This window comes from Littorina saxatilis, linkage group LG16 (genome assembly GCF_037325665.1).
Source record: "Littorina saxatilis isolate snail1 linkage group LG16, US_GU_Lsax_2.0, whole genome shotgun sequence".
Classification (NCBI taxonomy): Eukaryota; Metazoa; Mollusca; class Gastropoda; order Littorinimorpha; family Littorinidae; genus Littorina; species Littorina saxatilis.
The window spans coordinates 34,634,529-34,655,372 of record NC_090260.1 but is presented as its reverse complement, the minus strand read 5'-3'; the positions used below and the strand labels follow the sequence as shown (position 1 = coordinate 34,655,372).

The 20,844-nt window shown below is 41.6% G+C and overlaps 1 protein-coding gene across 1 annotated transcript in view; it reads left to right on the top strand.

The window, feature by feature from the left end:
* The window catches only part of LOC138950915 (sulfide:quinone oxidoreductase, mitochondrial-like), a 32,376-nt gene that overhangs the window by 5,692 nt on the left and 5,840 nt on the right, over positions 1-20,844 (top strand). The window contains exons 2-9 of the mRNA XM_070322620.1: positions 8,538-8,708; positions 8,932-8,985; positions 9,754-9,951; positions 10,742-10,845; positions 12,351-12,459; positions 12,837-13,020; positions 14,551-14,618; positions 15,016-15,194. Of these exons, the coding sequence (XP_070178721.1) occupies positions 8,538-8,708; positions 8,932-8,985; positions 9,754-9,951; positions 10,742-10,845; positions 12,351-12,459; positions 12,837-13,020; positions 14,551-14,618; positions 15,016-15,194 (1,067 nt within the window). The remainder of the gene's footprint in view (positions 1-8,537; positions 8,709-8,931; positions 8,986-9,753; positions 9,952-10,741; positions 10,846-12,350; positions 12,460-12,836; positions 13,021-14,550; positions 14,619-15,015; positions 15,195-20,844) is intronic.

Genomic DNA, 20,844 nt, shown 5'->3' with positions numbered 1-20,844 from the left:
ACAAGCTTTAGTGACAGCAGTGTGTTCGGACGGTCAAGCGATTCGCCCTTTTCTATCGGATTGAAAGTGACTTCTGTTTCTAAGCGACAAGTGTGTCAACATTGACTCTTGTGTCAACTGCTTTGTGTCAGACTTGTTAAGAGTCTATTACACTAGTTCTGTAGTTTTAGTTTGGTTCTTTATCATTATAAACGGTAACTGTACCGTTTTATTTTTATTTTCCTGTTTCCTAATTGTGCTTGTCTGCTTTTCGATTTTCTACTTGCTTATTGTTTGTTTTCGCTGTTTACCTAGTTTGTCGTCGGAAACAGTTCCTTGTCTCTTTACTAGTTAATTTACGCTTGACGTTGTGTTTCGTAAAGTGTCATATATCATTTTGGTTTCATCACTGTTTTGTATCTCTTCATTATTTTGTTGTCTTGCTTACTGGATAATTAGCTGATTCAGTATCAATAAGTATATTGTTTAATTAAACAAACAAACAAACAAAAAACGCCCCAAAACGCTACTTGAGCTTAAATATGAGTAGCTCTCCTACTACATGGCCAACAAAACAGGGTCTCCGTGTTGGGCACCTGAACATTAACCATGCTATAAATAAAATCAATGATATTTCTACAATGCTGTTAAATACTGGAACAAGTTTTCACATTTTTGGGATCACAGAATCAAGATTAACACCTCAGATTTCGGATTCTGACGTTGTTATTCCAGGTTACAGTACGTTACGCAGAGACCCTCAGCAAAGTAGAGAAACTGGTATACTTTTGTACATAAGTGAATCAATTAGTTATACACGAATAATACACCTTGAGAACTTCGTGGAATCTGTGTGGATTGAAGTTAAGTTGAGAGGAGCACCTCCACTCCTCATAGGATTTTGTTATAGAAATCCCGCAGAGCGAGCAAACTGGTCAGATAACTTTACACAGATGTTAGATGCAGTTCTGCTCGAGTCAAAGGAAACAATTCTGTTGGGAGACTTTAATGTTGATTTGCTTAAACAAAACAAGCAGTGGGTTGATATGATTAACCTCTATAATCTTAAACAAATAGTCAACACTCCCACTAGAGTCACATCATCCAGCAGTACTCTGATAGATCATATCTATGTTACTGATCACCATAATATTGTCGAATGTTGTGTTCCAGCCAATGGTTGCAGCGATCATTTTCCTGTCTGTTTAACATGGTCAAGAAAGGGTGTCAAAATTCCTAAAGTTGGTCACAAGACAATAAAATACCGCTCTTTTTCTCAATTTAACGAAGACACCTTTCTACATGAACTTTGGAATTCCCCACTATCTGATACTTACAATTTTACGGATCCGGACGAAGCCCTAACACATTGGCTTAGTGCCTTCAATGACATATACGATAAACATGCTCCGTGGAGAATAAAGAGAGTTAGGCACATTGTAAAACCTAAATGGTTTGATAATGATTTACAACATGCCATTGACCATCGCGATTTTTTAAAGTCGGTTGGCAAGGAAGAGGAATACAGAGAACAGAGAAATAAGGTAAATTCACTTAAACGAACAAAAAAGATAAAATATTTTCGTGACCTAGCATCAAGTTCAAAGCAAAACTCAAAGAATATATGGAAGGCAATAAATGAACTTACGAATAAAAAGGCTGCCAGTCATCCGAGTTGTATCAAGGACATATCTCCCGATGCTTTAAACACACATTTTTCCAAAATTGCTGAAAATGTGATTAAAAATGACAAGTCCAAATTAAATGATTTGAAAGTTTTAGAAGAATTTTGCAAATCAAAACAAATTTCATGTCAAGCAAAAATTCCCCTTCTTACAGTACCTGAAGTTTTTCACGCACTTACACACCTCAAGCAAACAGGCACCCGGGGGCTCGATGGGCTTGATGGTAGGATTCTTAAATTGTCAGCCCCCGTAATTTCTGAAACACTTACCTACATTTACAATCTCTGTTTAGACAAAAAATATTTTCCAGTCGCCCTGAAACAGGCTAAAGTCATTCCTCTGTTTAAATCAGGTGACAAAAGAGACCCCTCAAATTATAGGCCAATTTCCATTTTGTCTGTGTTATCAAAACCACTGGAAAAGCATATCAACAAACACATCCTAACACATTTCAACCAAAACAACTTATTCCATCCTAAACAATCAGGATTTAGAGCTAAGCATTCCTGCCACACTGCCTTAATCTCTCTTGTTGATCAGTGGTTGGACAAAATAAACGATAATGAATTCTGTGGTGCCATTTTCGTAGACTTTGCAAAAGCCTTTGACGTAATTGATCACACATTATTGCTTAGAAAATTCGGTTTGTATGGCGTCGGATATGATACTATCAATCTTGTTAGTTCATTCCTCTCTGACAGACAACAGACAGTTCTTACAAACACTAGAGCATCGAGCATGCAAGCTGTAGATTACGGTGTACCACAAGGATCGGTATTAGGACCTCTGCTCTTCTCAATATATGTTAATGACCTCCCCCTTTATATTCAACATTTATGTGAACTTTTTGCAGATGATACCACAATTCACTCCAGTAACAAAAATTTAACTCGCTTATCAGAATCCCTCCAAGGAAGTCTAAACCAGCTGACAGAATGGACTGACCTAAATCACATGTCTCTTAACCCAAAGAAAACCAAATATATGATAATTACAACTAGACAAAAACGACAGAATTTTACCTCAACTGGTCCCGATTTAATGATTGACGGCAATATAGTGGAAAAAGTCGACCATCACAAAGTTCTAGGTGTCCACATCGATAACAACCTGTCTTGGTCAACTCACATTGAACAACTTAGTAAATTAGTGTCAAAGAAAGTGTACCTCTTATCTAGAATTAAACACTTCCTTAATTGTCAAGCCAGGAAGTTATTTTTCACTGCTCATATTCAGTCTCTTATTGATTACGCATCCACTCTATGGGACTCTGCAAGTGATAATTCCCTAAAGCTACTCAGCAGATTACACAAAAGAGCGCTAAAAGTAGTATTACTCAAACAGACTACTCTCACCGACTCAGACTACATCAACATAGGGGTCCTACCTCTGAAGTCAAGAATGAATTACAACAAAGGAATAATGATGCATAAAATTATGACAGAAAATGCACCCGAAACCATTTGCTCAAAGTTCTCTTTGAAGAATTCGCACCACTTTATAAAACTAAACACTTCTCTTCCTAGGATAGACCTATTTAAATCAAGTCTTGTTTATTCAGGAAGCAGCCTCTGGAACGCTCTTCCGGACGCCCTGCGGCAATCCACCAACACAGATTCTTTTAGAACCAAATATTCTTTCCATTTAATGAACTCTATGAACAAATAAACTTGATTGGTATGTTTTCTTTGTATACAGTTGTTCATTATCGGAATTATGGTTTATTGTGACAAAATAACGAAGATTTGGCTCTGTAATACATTGTTTTGCTGAGCTAATGTATTGTTGGGTTACTTTCCGTTTATCTTCATTGCTTTACACCCAATTTTGAACACTACCTTATGATCTACAATGCTTCTACATAATGCGCTTCATGTACATAAACTTATATGTTCTACCATTAATGTTTTTATGTAACCTTTTTTTCCCTAGTCATAGTTATAGTAAAATAGTTTAGTCCCTCTTTAGGGCGAGGGCCAGATGCAAAAAAGCATATCTATGCTTATTCTTGTTACCCTCGAAAAATAAAGATTTGTCATTGTCATTGTCATTGTCTCTCTCTCTCTCTCTCTCTCTCTCTCTTAATGTGCGTCTGTCTTTATGTGTTGTATAAAGGACAGGTTGGAAGAATAGGCTTTGCCTAAAACCTTTATCCTTTTGTAATAAAGTTCTGAGTCTCTCTCTCTCTCTCTCTCTCTCTCTCTCTCTCTCTCTCTCTCTCTCTCTCTCTCTCTCTCTCTCTCTCTCTCTCTCTCTCTCTCTAAACTAAACATAAACTCCTTAGGCCAAAAAAAAAAAATTGTCTGTTTCTGGTCACCCGACCGACCCTAAATTTCGGCGCCGACCCTAAACTTTTTTTTTCCAAACTCAAAAATGTTTTTGTTTTTTTTGGTGGTAAAGGACAGGGTGAGAAAATGAACAACAAAAACGTGTGAAAACGAAAGTCCGCTGACGATTTGTAAATGTGTTGAGTGTCTTGTCTCTATGTATAGTGAATCCAGTCTCTTTGCGCGATTTTTAAAGTTAGTTTTATTGGTCTACATTTGGGGTAAAAAAAAAAATAAAAAAATAAAAATAAAAAAATCCCGACCTACCGACCCTATTTTTTTTAGCCATGTTACCAGAAACAGACAATTTTTTTTTTTTGGCCTTATCAAAAAGCTTGAGATTTATGGAATTGCAACAGATTCCATAAACATTTTAACATCTTTCCTGTCAGACAGACAGCAAAGTACTTATCTGAAACAATCATACTCTTGTAAGCAAACAGTAAGGTTTGGAGTACCACAAGGTTCTATTCTTGGTCCATTACTATTTTCTATATAAACGACCTACCTCTATTTGTAAAATGCATGTGTGAACTATTTGCAGATGATACTACAATTCATTCTAGTCACCAAGATCTTATTAAACTAGCAAATATCCTCCAAGAAAACATTGATCGATTACTTGAATGGTCAGAACTAAACCATATGTCACTGAATCCAAATAAAACTAAATGCATGCTACTTACCACGAGGCAAAAAAGACAAAATCTAACATCTGGATTTCCGACATTGCTAATACGAAATCAAGATGTTACCGAAGTTGATAGCCATAAAGTCTTGGGAATAACTATTGACAATAACCTGTCTTGGTCAAAACATCTATACACTTTGTAAAAACACATCCAAAAAAATATTTCAGTTATCAAAAATCAAACACTTTCTAGACCTTCGCACAAGAAAACTGTTTTTTTCAGGCACATATTCAGTCAGCTATTGACTATGCTTCCACAGTGTGGGACTCTGCAAGTGCAAATACTTTGAAACACTTGGGCAGTTTACATAGACGAGCTGTTAAATTAATTATTTTAAAAAATACATCTCTTTCCATGACTGATTATAAACGATTGCAAATTCTTCCTATCAAAGATAGATTTGCATATAACAAAGGTGTGATGATGTATAGAATTATGTCAGGGAATGCACCTACACTCATTACCTCAAATTTCAAAATAAATCATTATAGAAAATGTAACAAATTAATTACCCCAACTCCAAGAATTGACCTGTACAAGTCGAGTCTATCATATTCTGGAGCAATTATGTGGAACGCCATTCCAAATATAATTAAATTACGAATTCATGAAACATCATTCAAGGAATATTACATGCTGTTTCTTTTACAAAACTTATAAGAAATATTATCAAGCAGCTGGCAAAATATAACTGTACTCTCTGATTATATTGAAAAACATGATTATATATAATTCATGAAGGATTTTTTTTAATTTTTTAAAAATTTTTTTTTTATACAAACACATATTTCTCTGTTATATATAATTATCAAGCATTGCTAAAGAATCCTAATGCATCTTAAAATGTCTTATTGGTTGCTTGACATGTTAATTATGGTAAATATGTCATTTGTACTATAGTTAAACTTATCTTTTATTTCTTCTTGTTTGTTACCCCTCAATGGGCGAGGGCCGGATAAAAACAAGCATGTATACATTGCTTATTCTGTCACCCTCGTAAAATAAATTTCAATTCAATTCAATTCAATTCTCTCTCTCTTTTTAGGGGTGTTTAATTTAACTTAAAATCAGTGTTCGGCATCTTACTTCAGCTGGAGGTTGTGACAGAAAGAGAGAGAAGTGCCTAAAGTGTGAAGTTTAGTTGTCATTACATTTAGTCAAGTTTTGACTAAATGTTTTAACATAGAGGGGGAATTGAGACGAGGGTCGTGGTGTATGTGTGTGTGTGTGTGTGTCTGTCTGTGCGTGTGTGTGTGTAGAGCGATTCAGAGTAAACTACTGGAACGATCTTTATGAAATTTGACATGAGAGTTCCTGGGTATAATATCTCCAGACGTTTTTTTTCATTTTTTCGATAAATGTCTTTGATGACGTCATATCCGGCTTTTTGTAAAAGTTGAGGCGGCACTGTCACACCCTCATTTTTTTGATCAAATTGATTGAAATTTTTGTAAAGCAATCTTCGACGAAGGCCGGACTTCGGTATTGCATTTCAGCTTGGTGGCTAAAAAATTAATTAATGACTTTGGTCATTAAAATCTGAAAATTGTAATTAAAATTATTTTTTTTATAAAACGATCCAAAACTACGTTTATCTTATTCTTCATCATTTTCTGATTCCAAAAACATATAAATATGTTATATTCGGATTAAAAACAAGCTCTGAAAATTAAAAATATAAAAATTATGATTAAAATTAAATGTCCGAAATCGATTTAAAAACAATTTCATCTTATTCCTTGTCCGTTCCTGATTCCAAAAACATATAGATATGATATGTTTGGATTAAAAACACGTTCAGAGAGTTAAAAAGAATAGAGATATATACTGTTCAAAAAAAGAAACGCATAGTTGCTACTTGCCAAATTTGTTTTATTTTTCGAAAAAATTAACAGAAAATCCAATATTTAGATTATTTGTTTGAAATTTGGTATGGACACAGTTGAATGCACACACAGTTCATTTGCATCTTCAAATCAATCAGTCAATCAATACGATTGGGTGCCGAGGCTGTCAAGTCAGTAGGGGGTGTGACTGCCTTGAGCAGCAACAACTGCCCGGCACCTTCTGGGCATGGACTGGATCAGATGCCGGATATCTTGCTGTGGGATGGTGTCCCACTCCTCCTGAAGTGCCTGCAATAGATCGCGGTGATTTGCCGGCGCTTCTTCTCGCCTGCGCACACGTCTGTCCAATTCATCCCAGAGGTGTTCTATCGGGTTCATGTCTGGCGACATGGATGGCCAGGGAAGCACCTGGACATGGTGGTCGGTGAGGAACTGGGTGGTGAGTCGTGCTGTGTGCGGGCGAGCGTTGTCCTGCTGGAATATGGCATCCTGGTCAGCCAGAAGAGGAAGGGCGTGTGGGCGCAGAATTTCCTCCACGTATCGCTGGGCAGTTATGCGCCCTTGGACGTGCACCAGGGTGCTCCTTCCAGCGGTATTGATCGCCCCCCACACCATGACGCCTCCACCACCATGAACGGGTGCCTCATCCACACAGTTGGGCGCGTAACGTTCGTTTACTCTCCGGTAGACCCTCCTCCGACCATCATGTCGCTGGAGCAGGAAGTAGGACTCGTCGCTGAACCACACGTGTCTCCAGTGATTCCGGACGGTCCAGCAAAGGTGCTGGTTGCCCCACTGCACTCGGTTCTGGCGATGGCGGCGGGTGAGGACAGCTCCTCTGTGAGGTCTGCGAGCTCTCAAACCAGCTTCATGCAGGCGGTTCCGCACGGTCTGGTCCGATAATCGGTGTGGCCCGGGGAGAGCCTGGACAGAAGATGAGGCCGACAGGAAACGATTCCGGAGGTGGCGGAGCCGTATGAAGCGGTCGTGAGCAGCAGTTGTCGCCCTTGGTCTTCCCGCTCGTGGCAAGTCAGCAACGGAGCCAGTGGCTTGAAACCTGACCCACAGTCTACTGATGGTGCTCTGGGACACGTGGAAGTGCCTGGCGATTGCACTTTGACTTTGGCCTGCTTGTAAACGACCCAATGCAATTTGGCGGTCTTCTCTGCTCAATCGGGCCATCTTTCGTCACTGAATTGTCGTCTGATTTCTTTGTGGCGAACAATCCGCTTTTATGGGTTTTGGAAGACATGGTGAGAGCTCAATATTCCCCGAGTTTCACGAGATTACACTGAAGCATGACGAGTGGTCATGCCAAATGAGCAATTTTGACATTGTAGCCACTGATAACGCATGCGTCACGTGCAGAGCTCACTTGTGGCAATGGACGAAAGGTCGACGACCAGATAAACATTTTCTGCAGTTTGGTGGATATCCTTGTAGCCATATAACTAAATTAACCAAATATTACAAGCTATGCGTTTCTTTTTTTGAACAGTATAGAAAAGCGGGCTATCCTCCTCAGCGCAACCGCTACCGCGCTTTTCTGTATTGTTAATTTTACTGCCTTTGCCACGAGCGGTGGACAGACGATGCTACGAGTGTCCGGTCTTGCGGAAAAAATGCTTTGCGTTCAGTTTCATCTGACGTCACATGGCTCAAAGAAGGGAAATCCAATGTCCAATCGATACACACATTTATATACAGAGAGAAATAGACACTAGAGAGTCTTTGTAACCGGTTCGTCACTATATGAGCATGGGTTTGATTCTTGGTTTGGCGATAACTCAACTTTGTGTAGGCTCTTCCAGGCATCTGAACACCCCCATGTCCAAACATATGTATGTGATAAAGATCCCAAACTCAAAAGGAAAACTGATGGGGCTTTGGGCTAGCCTTATCCTTTTGTAAGGCTTTTCTCCTGCAGGTTTTGCATTTGTTTACAGTGTACGATATATATATATATCAAGAAGACAGGGTTCCACTGTGCTGTGCTTTTTCTCCCAGACCCATGCATACCAGCCAATATGGACACTGGTGGGGGCGGGGCTTAAGACGTTGGAGCAGTCGCTTCGGCCCATGTCAAAGGTCCTGCCGTCCGAGTGTGACTGGATAAAGGACTCTGCCGTCAAATTTGATCCGAAAAACAACTATGTTGAGACTGCTTCAGGAAAGAAGGTAAAGTCAGTTCGTTAGTTGGGTGGTTTTTGTTGTTGTTGCTTAGGTTGGTTGGTTGTGGTTGTTTGTTTTTGTCTTCTTTAGTTTTTCTTTTGTTTTGTTTGTACAGGATACTTGTCTTTTTTTATATATATATATATATTATTATATATATATTTTGTTATAGTACATTTTGTTGTACATGACATTTTTAACATGCATGATGGCCTTTTTTTCATTGCAGATTGAATATGAGTACTTGGTAGTGGCTACAGGCTTACAGCTGAACTATGACAAGGTGGGTGTTATATTGTCACATTATTATTATTATTATTATTGTGATCATTTTTATGCGCCTAATCTAGATATAGCCCTAGGCGCTTACATATTAATTTCTGCCGTTTGAAATGGAATTTTTTACAGACAGACAGACAAACAGACATTTTTTACACACAATATATAACGCATTCACATCGGCCAGTAAAGCTCAGTAGCCTATTAGGCGAGCATTCACCTTTCACGGCCTTTATTCCAAGTCAAACGGGTATTTGGTGGACATTTTTATCTATGCCTTTACAATTTTGCCAGGAAAGACCCTTTTGTCAATCGTGGAATCAATGTACATATAAACATGTCTTTGAGAGAATGGCTTTACTGTGTTATACAATCTTAAAAGATAGAAGATTATCATAGCATTTGACTTTATGACTAACATTCACCTTGTTATTTATCTACTCTAGATTACAGTAATATTAATATGTTAGTAATATTAATATGTTACTGTTTTTGTGGTCCTGATTTCTTCAGGTAGAAGGTGACTGAACGAGGCAGGCTGCATGCAACCCTGGGTGTGTACCAGCACACAGTATGTGACATTAGACTTACTGCGCACCCTGGATTGGAATGATTTTGTAAAAATGGTTTTCGTTCTCGTGATTTATCCAGGCACTGCAAAGCAACCCCCAGGTGTGTTCCAACTACCACGCACAGTACGTGACCAAGACATACCCTGCCCTGGAATTACAGTCATAATATATATCTGTTTTCATTGTCCTGACTTCTTCAGGTAAAAGGTCTGACTGAGGCACTGCGGAGCGACCCCCAGGTGTGTTCCAACTACCACGCACAGTACGTGACCAAGACGTTCCCTGCCCTGGAGGCCGTTGAGGGCGGTAATGCCATCTTCACCTTCCCCAACACGCCCATCAAGTGTGCAGGCGCTCCGCAGAAAATCATGTACCTAGCTGAGGAGATTTTCAGGAATGTGAGCATGATGTGAGAACGGGGGGAGGGGGGGGGGGGGGAGGCCTCTGAGAGAATGTGTTTTGTATTTTCCCCAATATGCCCTTCAAGGTGGATGGGGAAGGAATAGGGATGAAGACAGTTTTCCCAACATATGACCATCAAGTGTGCTAGCACTCCGCACACTAAAAAGTTATGAGGTGAGCTTGTCTTAGGAAATCTCGACCTGTAAAGAATGTTCTGCAAATGTTTGTAGGTTGAAATTGTTTTATGCCAAAACCATTTTTAAATGATTTTGAGGTTCTGCAGTAAAAATGAATACCTGATGCTCCCCAGCATGCCGTAAGAGGCGACTAACGGATTCTGTTTCTCCTTTTACCCTTGTTAAGTGTTTCTTGTATAGAATATAGTCAATGTTTGTAAAGATTTTAGTCAAGCAGTATGTAAGAAATGTTAAGTCCTTTGTACTGGAAACTTGCATTCTCCCAGTAAGGTCATATATTGTACTACGTTGCAAGCCCCTGGAGCAATTTTTTGATTAGTGCTTTTGTGAACAAGAAACAATTAACAAGTGGCTTTATCCCATCCCCCCCCTTTCCCCGTCGCGATATAACCTTGAACGGTTGAAAACGACGTTTAACACCAAATAAAGAAAGAAAGAAAGTAAAAATGAAGTCTTGAGAAAAATGTCCTGTTTCACAATACTTTTACATCGCACGGCCCATTGGGGAGTAATTATTACAGGTTTCCTGTTGAACCATTTATTTTTTATATTATTATATAATTATATGACAACTTTTCTGATTTTGCAGAGGGGGAAAAGAGACAAGACAAATGTCATCTTCAACACGTCCTTGCCTGTGATCTTTGGAGTGAAGAAATACGCAGAGAGTCTACAGCATGTTATTAAAGAAAGGTGACCTTGAAAAATCTGTTGACCTTTGTGCTTACAAAGAGATTTGACAGGGATGAACGGACAGGCATGATATATACTGTTACATACATGTACAGGTGAACACACACTCTCTCAAGCATGCACATTATGCTTGCAGACATTATACGTTATTTGGGTTGTTGACCAAAATAGGACATTTTACACAGATCGAGACAGTCATTGTTCTCCGAGACCGCGATAGCGGTCGAGGTGAACAATGACTGTCTCGATCTGTGTAAAATGTCCTATTTTGGTCAAAAACGCAAGTAACATTTATGTATCGATCGAATTCCTTTCAGGTACTGACTTTGTTGTTGTTTTGACGATTGAACGAGCACACACACATGCAATCAAACGCATAACGTCATAAGCTTCATATTTGGGCGTTTCAGGTTGACCGAAACTTCAAAGGAACTACAAAACACACGTCGTGTACTGACTTTGTTGTTGTTTTGACGATTGAACGAGCACACACACATGCAATCAAACACATGACGTGTGTTTTGTAGTTTCTTTGAAGTTTCGGTCAACTTGAAACGCCTAAATATGAAGTTTTGTAGGCCTCTGACGTCACATGGCTCAAAGAAGGGAAATCCAATGTCCAATCGATACACACATTTATATACAGAGAGAAATAGACACTAGAGAGTCTTTGTAACCGGTTTGTCACTATATGAGCATGGGTTTGATTCTTGGTTTGGCGATAACTCAACTTTGTGTAGGCTCTTCCAGGCATCTGAACACCCCCGTGTCCAAACATATGTACGTGATAAAGATCCCAAACTCAAAAGGAAAATCTGAGGGGTGTGAAAACACGAACAGTGCATACAGGGTATAAAAAGACTGGATAGTGCAACTCCATTACTGCACATGATCCCCAGGGATAGCAGCACAAATTTCCTTGAGGACAATATTTTATTCAGAAAAAGAAGAAGAAAACAAAGAGCATGATTGATTGTTGCTGTAGTATAACTCATTGATTGCTGCTGTAGTATAACTCCTTGATTTTGACTTTTTATGTCCTTCTTCTTCTTCTTCTGCGTTCGTGGGCTCAAACTCCCACGTACACTCGTGTTTTTTGCACGAGTGGAATTTTACGTGTATGACCGTTTTTTACCCCGCCATTTAGGCAGCCATACGCCGTTTTCGGAGGAAGCATGCTGGGTATTTTCGTGTTTCTATAACCCGCCGAACTCTGACATGGATTACAGGATCTTTTTCGTGCGCACTTGGTCTTGTGCTTGCGTGTACACACGGGGGGTGTTCGGACACCGAGGAGAGTCTGCACACAAAGTTGACTCTGAGAAATAAATCTCTCGCCGAACGTGGGGACGAACTCACGCTGACAGCGGCCAACTGGATACAAATCCAGCGCGCTACCGACTGAGCTACATCACCACCCACTTTTTATGTCCTGAAACTCCTTACTTGTGTTTTTGATGATGTGAACTTTACCTGTCTTTTACATGTGTTTTACTTGTGTGCAGGAACATCAAGGTCAACTACCGACACAACCTGGTGGAAGTGAAGCCGGACAAAAGAGAGGCCGTCTTTCAGCTTCTGGACAGTGAAAAAGGGGAGACCAAAACCTTTGAGGTATACTTCGGGGCAACAGTTGAGACATTTTGTGAAATTTTACAAATTGTGTGGATTTGATATTGAGAGGCACTTGTCAACTTAATTTACCAAAAGTACATAAAGCAATATAATCCAGGACACGCGTGGGACTGTTTGTGTGGAGTTTAAAAAAAAAAAGTATTGGTCATGTGAACATAAAGGCTATACTTCCTGTGTAACAGTACAGTATTCTCAAGCCACATCACCTATTCCGTTACCTGATTCTGCTTTCAGTGGTTTTTACCCACTCTGTGTCGTGTTACGGTACAGTTTTCTACACGCCACACCGCCCATGTCAGCCCCTGACGTAGTGAGGTTGACTGCAACTTGTAACCTTTCTCTGTGTCGTGTTACAGTACAGTTTTCTACACGCCACACCGCCCATGTCGGCCCCTGATGTAGTGAGGTCCAGCCCCCTGGTGAATGCTGACGGCTGGGTGGACGTCAACAAACAGACCTTGCAGCACAATAAGTTTCCCAACGTCTTCTCCATCGGCGATTGTTCCAGTCTCCCGACCTCAAAGACTGCTGCGGCTGTTGGTGAGTTAACGTTACTGTTGTGATACAGTGAAAAAAACCTTTTAAGACCCTTGATGTAAGACATTCCCCTTTCTAAGACCTTACTTTTTCACATTTCATGTTCATGACCTCTTTAAATTTACATCCATTTTAAGACTCCCTTCATTTTAAGGCTTGATCTTCTCAGATGTCTCTAAAGGGGGGGTTCCACTGGAGTAAAGCATGTCATTGTCAATCAACAAACCCTTCAGCTCAACATATTTTGGAATGTCTTTGGTATGAGCTCCCACCTTCCAAGACTGCCGCTGCTGTAGGTAAGGTTTTGTTGTTTGTACTTGAGGCCTGCTGGTTATTGTGAGGACTGGAACCTCATTTTCAGATGTTTTATTTCATTTCATTTCACAGTTTATCATATTCCATTGCTGATAAGTACAGGTTGCTTCCTCCAAGTGGAGGTAGCTGCACAAACAACCACACTACTTAGATGTGTGTGTGTTTCGGTGTGATCAGCCACTGCACTTCTGGCAGGATGACATTAGGTCTGTTCCGTGCCGTGGGGGTAGACCATTGATACCATCTGTGAGTCATTACTTTTCGAGATTAATAGGGTTTTGTAAATCTATTTGACCATGGTCATGGAGTCAGATTTGCCAATGGATTTTAACTTTACTTCAATACCCCATTACCCGAGGGGTTCGTTATGCAAATGAGTTCAAAAGGTTCGTTGTAGCCGGAAAGTAACAAGTAAGAAATAGAAGGCTGTCTGCCGGGAAATCAATGGCAGTTCGTTAAAAGCGGGATTTTGTTATACCCAGGTTCGTTATAGCTGGACTCCACTGTACTGAAAAATTTTGGTCGGTTCCTCCCAGTGGAATACTTATAGCAGCAACAAGAGTCGTGCTACCCAGGTGTGTAGGTGTAATCAGCCACCTGCACTGATGGCAGAATGACCATGGTCTTTTACGTGCCACTGTGATGACACGGGGTGGGGATGAATACTGTCTCTCAGTCTGCACATAAAGTTGACCCATGTCTGTCCTGGCCTGGATTCCATCCCATAGCCCTAGGATCACAAATCCCGTAGCCCTAGGATCACAAATCCCATAGCCCTAGGATCACAAATCCCATAGCCCTAGGATCACAAATCCCATAGCCCTAGGATCACAAATCCCATAGCCCTAGGATCACAAATCCCACAGCCCTAGGATCACAAATCCCATAGCCCTAGGATCACAAATCCCACAGCCCTAGGATCACAAATCCCATAGCCCTAGGATCACAAATCCCACAGCCCTAGGATCACAAATCCCATAGCCCTAGGATCACAAATCCCACAGCCCTAGGATCACAAATCCCATAGCCCTAGGATCACAAATCCCACAGCCCTAGGATCACAAATCCCATAGCCCTAGGATCACAAATCCCATAGCCCTAGGATCACAAATCCCATAGCCCTAGGATCACAAATCCAGTGCTCCACCAACTTAGCTACCCGGCCCCAAATGGTTACATGCTGTGTCTAAACTTACGGTTTTCTTTATCGGCTTACAGCTGCACAGAGTGGAGTTCTGAAGAACAACCTGACTGCCGTCATGAAAGGAGGGGATCTTTCTCGCTCTGTAAGTTACCATACCTTCAGTTTCATCATGTAGATTTAAGGATAATTGGAAAACTATGTGTAAAAATAACTGAAGAAAACAGTGTATAAACTTGACACAAAGAAGGGCTAATTGTGTCTCTGAAACTCATTGGATGTTTTTGTAATCAACTTTAGTTATAGTGTCAAACCTGGCTCTAGCAACCACCAAAGGTACCGACCATGAGTGGCTGCTCAAGACAGGAGGTCGCAATGGAAAATGTGAATTTTATAGCATTTTTTTATTATTGACGATCCTCTTTAAAAATGGGGGTTCACTGTGCAAAGGATTGCATTAACCAGACATTTTAATCGAAATGGAATGGTCAACCAGGATGTTATCACTTTTTCCAATGCCTAAACTGTTTTGTGTTGAACAGTACGACGGCTACACCTCCTGCCCCCTGATCACGGGGAAGGACAAGTGTATCCTGGCGGAGTTTGACTACGACGCTCAGCCGCTGGAGACGTTCCCCGTGGACCAGGGCAAGGAACGCTGGTCCATGTATCAGATGAAGGCGCAGGTCATGCCCGAACTCTACTGGAACGTAATGACCAAGTGAGTTTAATAGCGCGGAAGGGGTCTATGTCGACCAAAAGTGTGTGTATTCCCTGCAGGTAGATTTCCTGTAGGCGTTTTTCCTGTAAACAGAAAACACAACGTTTCTCCGATCTCGCTGAAAGTCACGTGATGCTTCGCGACATCAGTAGAATTTGTTGTTTTTCGATGTTTTATGGTATTTCTTAGAAATTCAATTCAATTGGACGAATGCTGCACACACAGTCAGGAATTCTATCAGATTCTCCTGTCGAACCGCCATTTTGGAAGGGGCAGTAACGCTACAGTAATTCAAATCGGTTAACGGCAGATTGAGCGGTATCGTATTTCTTTCGAATACATCACCTCAATTTAACTAATAGGAGTTACCTTACTTACGAGTGCTAGACTGAGAAGCGTCCTATGTTACCAGTACTAGACTGTAAACAAGGTCGCTAACTCTAGATTTCCGTCGGTATACCATTTAGGGGAGTAGTCTCCCTTTGTCGGTAGTACCTCTCTGCGCATGTGCCAATGCCCATAATCCCCAGTTTCAATTTCTTGCTACGGGGAGCTAGACGTGTATTTAGACCTTTCCCGTCTAAGAAGACTTCCTTCACAGGAACTACAACATTCACCTTCAATCACGGTTTGGGCTTTCCTTTTTAAGGGCGATTAATACGCCCGTATACATTCAATGATTCATCACGTTGAACAACGTAACGAACCGTGAAAATGAAAGTGAAACGGCTTAAAAATGTAACAAAGTTACTTGGTCATAAGTAGAAGGTACTTCAATCATCAATGATACCTTGTTGACACACAGAGCCTAACAGGCTCCGTTACTTGTCTTTTTTAACTAGTGAACATGCAATTGAACGACAACTATTCTTTACTCAGTCGTTACGAATGTCGAACAGATATTTACAGCGGTTGGACCGGTTTCATTGGCGCAATAGAACTCCGCGAACGATAACTTACCTTGCCGCTTTCAATGGAAAGCAACGGCAGGTCACCCTACACATCAATGTAGGAATACGAACAAGACCTTCAACTTCGAAATTACCCGGAAGTTTTTTGCGTTTTAACAGCTTTTTATCAACTACAGCGAGGTTTACCATGCGCGTTATCCCGACCGGAAGCGCATTTCTGATCCGAATTTTTAGGCGTACAAAGTACCGAGCGCCCGCGAAGGTTACATACGGCGTATGAATACTTCTGTCATTACAAACTGCGATGACTCTTGCGGGCAGTGTAGATACGGAACGCAGTACGCTTGAACGCTGATTGAACTGAAGGCACAGAGCGCCCGCGAATGTTACATATGGCGTATGAATACTTCGGTCATTACAAACTGCGATGACTTTTGCGGGCAGCGTAGATACGGACCGCAGTACGCTTGAACGCTGATAGAACTGAAAGCGGGTTGTATCGAAGAATAACAACAACAAACCTCGCCCGCTTGGAAAGAAAACCAAACACTGAGATTGAGATATGCGCCTCCGGGAATATTACGGAGGGAACTTCCTTTACTCTCAGAGAAAGGCAAGTAATTCTCTCTCCTATGTTTCTGGGAAACGATGTTTTCTGCGGTTGGCAGATTATGGTTTTGGTATTTTTATCAGATGATCATGGTGGACTCACAGAGACCACGTGGTGGTACTTCTTCAAATTGGATAAAGAATACTTTCCTTGCCAACTTAACTTGATTAACTTGTAAACTTGTATGCGTGCAATATAAATATATATTAAAAAAAAAAAAAAAAAAAAAAAATTTTTTTTTTTAATTGACAAGGAAGAATTAAAGTGTATGCAAACACAGATGGGACATCTTTATTGGGATACAGTAAAACCTGCGAGCAAAGGACACCCTTGGGGAACCTTGCCACTGTCCTTTGTACAAAGGTGTCCTTTCTTTTGAATATGAATGCGCAGACATTTTTTGGGAAGAAAAAACCCAGCCAAATAGTTTTATTCTAAACTGTGCATTACATGTAGTCATACAGAAAGTGACAAAGAAAACAAGTTCAACATGCAACATGTACATGTACAAAACCAGAATCAGTCTGGTTTGGTTCAGACGCACATCTTCAGAATGCTACTCAAGTTCATGACAGCTGTCAGCATTTCAGGGTGAACGGAGAACGAGAGAGAGAGAGAGAGAGAGAGAGAGAGAGAGAGAGAGAGAGAGAGAGAGAGAGAGAGAGAGAGAGAGAGAGAGAGAGAGAGAGAGAACGACTGAGCGAGAGAAAGAGAGAGAGAGAGAACGAGCGATAGCGAGAACGAGCGAGAGAGAGAGAGAGAACGACTAAGCGAGAGAGAGAGAGAGAGAGAACGACTGAGCGAGAGAGAGAGAAAGAGATGCAATCGGTTTCTTATCTGAAGCCATTCACGGGAATATTCTTTGATCGAGCTCTCGAAAACCACTCGAAGAGTTCGCCGTTCAATTTCTTTATCACATCGACTCTTTCTTCTAAAGTCAGAAATTTCCGTTTTGACATGATGAGACCGCGATCGACGAAGGATGAGACGAAGATGCATCACAGTACAGAAAGTAGAAACCCTAACTTGTTTTTGTTTGTGAGTTGAGTTCAATTCACGGCATCGACCAATGAGCGTGCACCATACAAAAAATCAATCTTTCAAGTGCTGTCGTTGGCTTACAAAATAAGCTTCTCGCGCGTTCACATCGCCAGCGAGATTGTATTTGCAGAACCAAGATGGCGGACCGTTGTTGACAGGTAACGAACCAAATCGGGACCAAAAGAGAGTGTCCGCGTCCGCGCCTTTGAGGTGTCCGCTCTTTTAAGGTGTTTTTGAGTGTAAAATACATCCGTCCTCACTTGAAGTGTCCGTTATGCAAAGGTGTCCGCCGAATTAAGGGTCCGCTGGATGCAGGTTTTACTGTATAATCCTTTTTTCCTTGGCAAAGGGTATCAAAGAAGTCAGTTGATGTTACAAATTCCATTTTCATGGAGTGTTTAAATCAGCTATCTGAGTGGTAAAAGATTTAACTTATGGATAAACTCAAGTGTTTACACTTTGAGATTTACACTCAGCTAAAATCTGTTGATACCACAGTGCCAGGAGACAGCTCTTCAAATTCAATTAGAACAGGCACACATATATACTTATGTTCTGTTCCAGTGCACAATTGATGTACATTACACTTGAATGACATGTTATGAATAATATACAGTTGAAACCATGCCTTAGGGGCATGAATAAACTTGGTTGTTAACACATGAGTATTACACTCAGCTGAGTTTTCACAACATGCAAGATCGAGCAAGGCTCTGAATAATACTCACAGGGGAGCTTCCTATAATGTTGTCATGCCTCTACTTATTCCTGGTTCGTAGGCAAAACCTAAGCCTTTGACCTTTAACAAGGCCACATCTCTACTGTTGTCACCTAATCCTACGACTAGGTTCTCAGAAGTAGACAACAGGACCTAACAATAAGAGGCCGCCCTTAAATAACACTGGCTCTAGTCAGGTTCATACAAGGGATACAATGTTTATCATTTCATATTATGGAAAATATAACATATTTGCTAAACGGATGTTGTTACAACACACAATTAACTATGCCTCCTAGACAGAGCGGCTACTCTCATGAGAAAGGTACTGGATAAACTCTTGGCACATCCATGCCGTTATCAGTACGAGGGGGAATTAAGTCATATTGACATGTATTTATATATACGTAGACATTACCAAACAGACAATGTCGGGCGCTCTGGGGGAATACCTCCAGTAAGCACAGGAAGAGACAGGCTTCCTTTTCGCCCTGATAACTCCCAGGATTGTTGCGACAGCTTATGACAGACCCTCCAGCTGTCAGGCAAGACGTCCACTGGACGTAACATGAGTAGAATCTCCCTGAGGTAGCTACAGCCTCGTCTGCAACCTCTCCCTTGAGGTGACCCCGAAACACGGCTGTTGACAGGACTGGGCCCCTCCCACCACTATCTTTGCCAGGGTTCCCCATCATGATGGTGGCTTCATGCATTTTGACTACCAGTATTCAGTGCTGCAAACTGCCTGTAGCGATGCTTCAGCACCGGAAGGACAGCTCCCGCCCCCCTTTGCCTGTCTACCACCTCCTGACGGACTGAGGAAGACCTAATGTTTAACGCTCTTGGAACTAGACCAACACTTCACGCCTGACCATATTCAGCAGTGCCCAGCTACACAGAAGTCTGGGAGTGTGAGGAGAATGCCTAGAGCCTCCTAGTTATCTTCATCACCTGGAATGGAGAGCTAATGGTTAGAGGCTACAACCTTCACACCGGGGAGCCGCCCTACCAGTAACAAGATGGCACCTGCAATCTGCATACAGATCACCAGTCAAACAGTGGTGGACAACTGAACAGGGTATAGTAGTCACATCAGTTTCCATGCATACTGCAAGCTCTTGAGGTCTCTAGATGTCTCCTTCGGATACACAGCTACAAGACAGACACTGCGTACCAAGATAAGAGGAATCAAAGTGTCTCAAGACATTTGCCTGAGGAAACGACTCTGAAGATCACTCACACTTGGAGTGGAGCTTGTTCAACAGGGTAACAGGCCCAAGAATCTTGCCATACAAGCGTCGGGCAACACGGGTGAGCATGTTCAGGCTACATCACAAGGCGGGGAGCTGTTGGAGATAACGCAGAGACGGGGGAAGAAGTGCTCTGAGATCGTCAAGTACAGAATGCTTTCTTGACCTGTGGACGGACTCAGCGTATTAACTTGTAAGAGTTGCCCCTTCTTCCTGAATGTCATCTGACACCCGCATCAGCCAGGGGATGATGATAGAAATGTCAGATTGTACAGTCGACACTCAACAGAGGATGTCCGACACCTGTAACAGGTCACATCTCGACTGATAATGGTAACAACTCTGGCAGAAGCATCAACAGGAGAGACGACAGTAGACGTCCTAGAGAAGGGATGGGCCGTTTAAGATCACTGGGCAGGTGCCCCTGAGATGATCAGCAGCTTTTGGAAGACAACCTACCCCAGGGTCAGGCAGTCCTTAGGCTACAAAACCTCATGGTTATCATCCTTGGACCAAGTCAAGAACCGCCCTGATATGGCGCTTCGTGGTCGGCTGGGCGTTAAGCAAACAAACAAACCAAGTCAAGGCAAAACCCTTCAACAGGGACAGCACTCAACCTACGTCATGCTTCAGAGACGGACAGACTTGTCTAAAGAGGGAATGTCTCCCGAGGTGACTCCGCCCGTTTTTCCATGGACTTTCCAGGAAGGACACTGAGAGATAGTCTGAGGTCTGGCCAGCCATCCGCACTATGAGATCCATGGGCCAGATTTCATAGATCAAGGAGGACCTCTCAGCCCATGCGGATTGATTAGTGCTGCCAGACATCTTGGACTGGGTAAACCATACGTCCCTCCATCATTGAGTCAAATTTTCCTGGAACAAGAAGAGCTTCCTCTACCTTTAGGGGTATTGGGTACGGCCACAGACACACTTGGATTTGGGAAGGCTCAGCCACCCCTTCCAACCGAACCTTGAATTGGACAAGCTTCGTTTGCCTCTTACAACTGGCGCTCTAAGATCCCTGGACCACAGAGATAAGACCTAGAGGTATTCCTCCCCCGAAAGGCATAATGAGTGCGGCAATACCTTTGACAGTGGGTGAATGTGTCCATCCCAT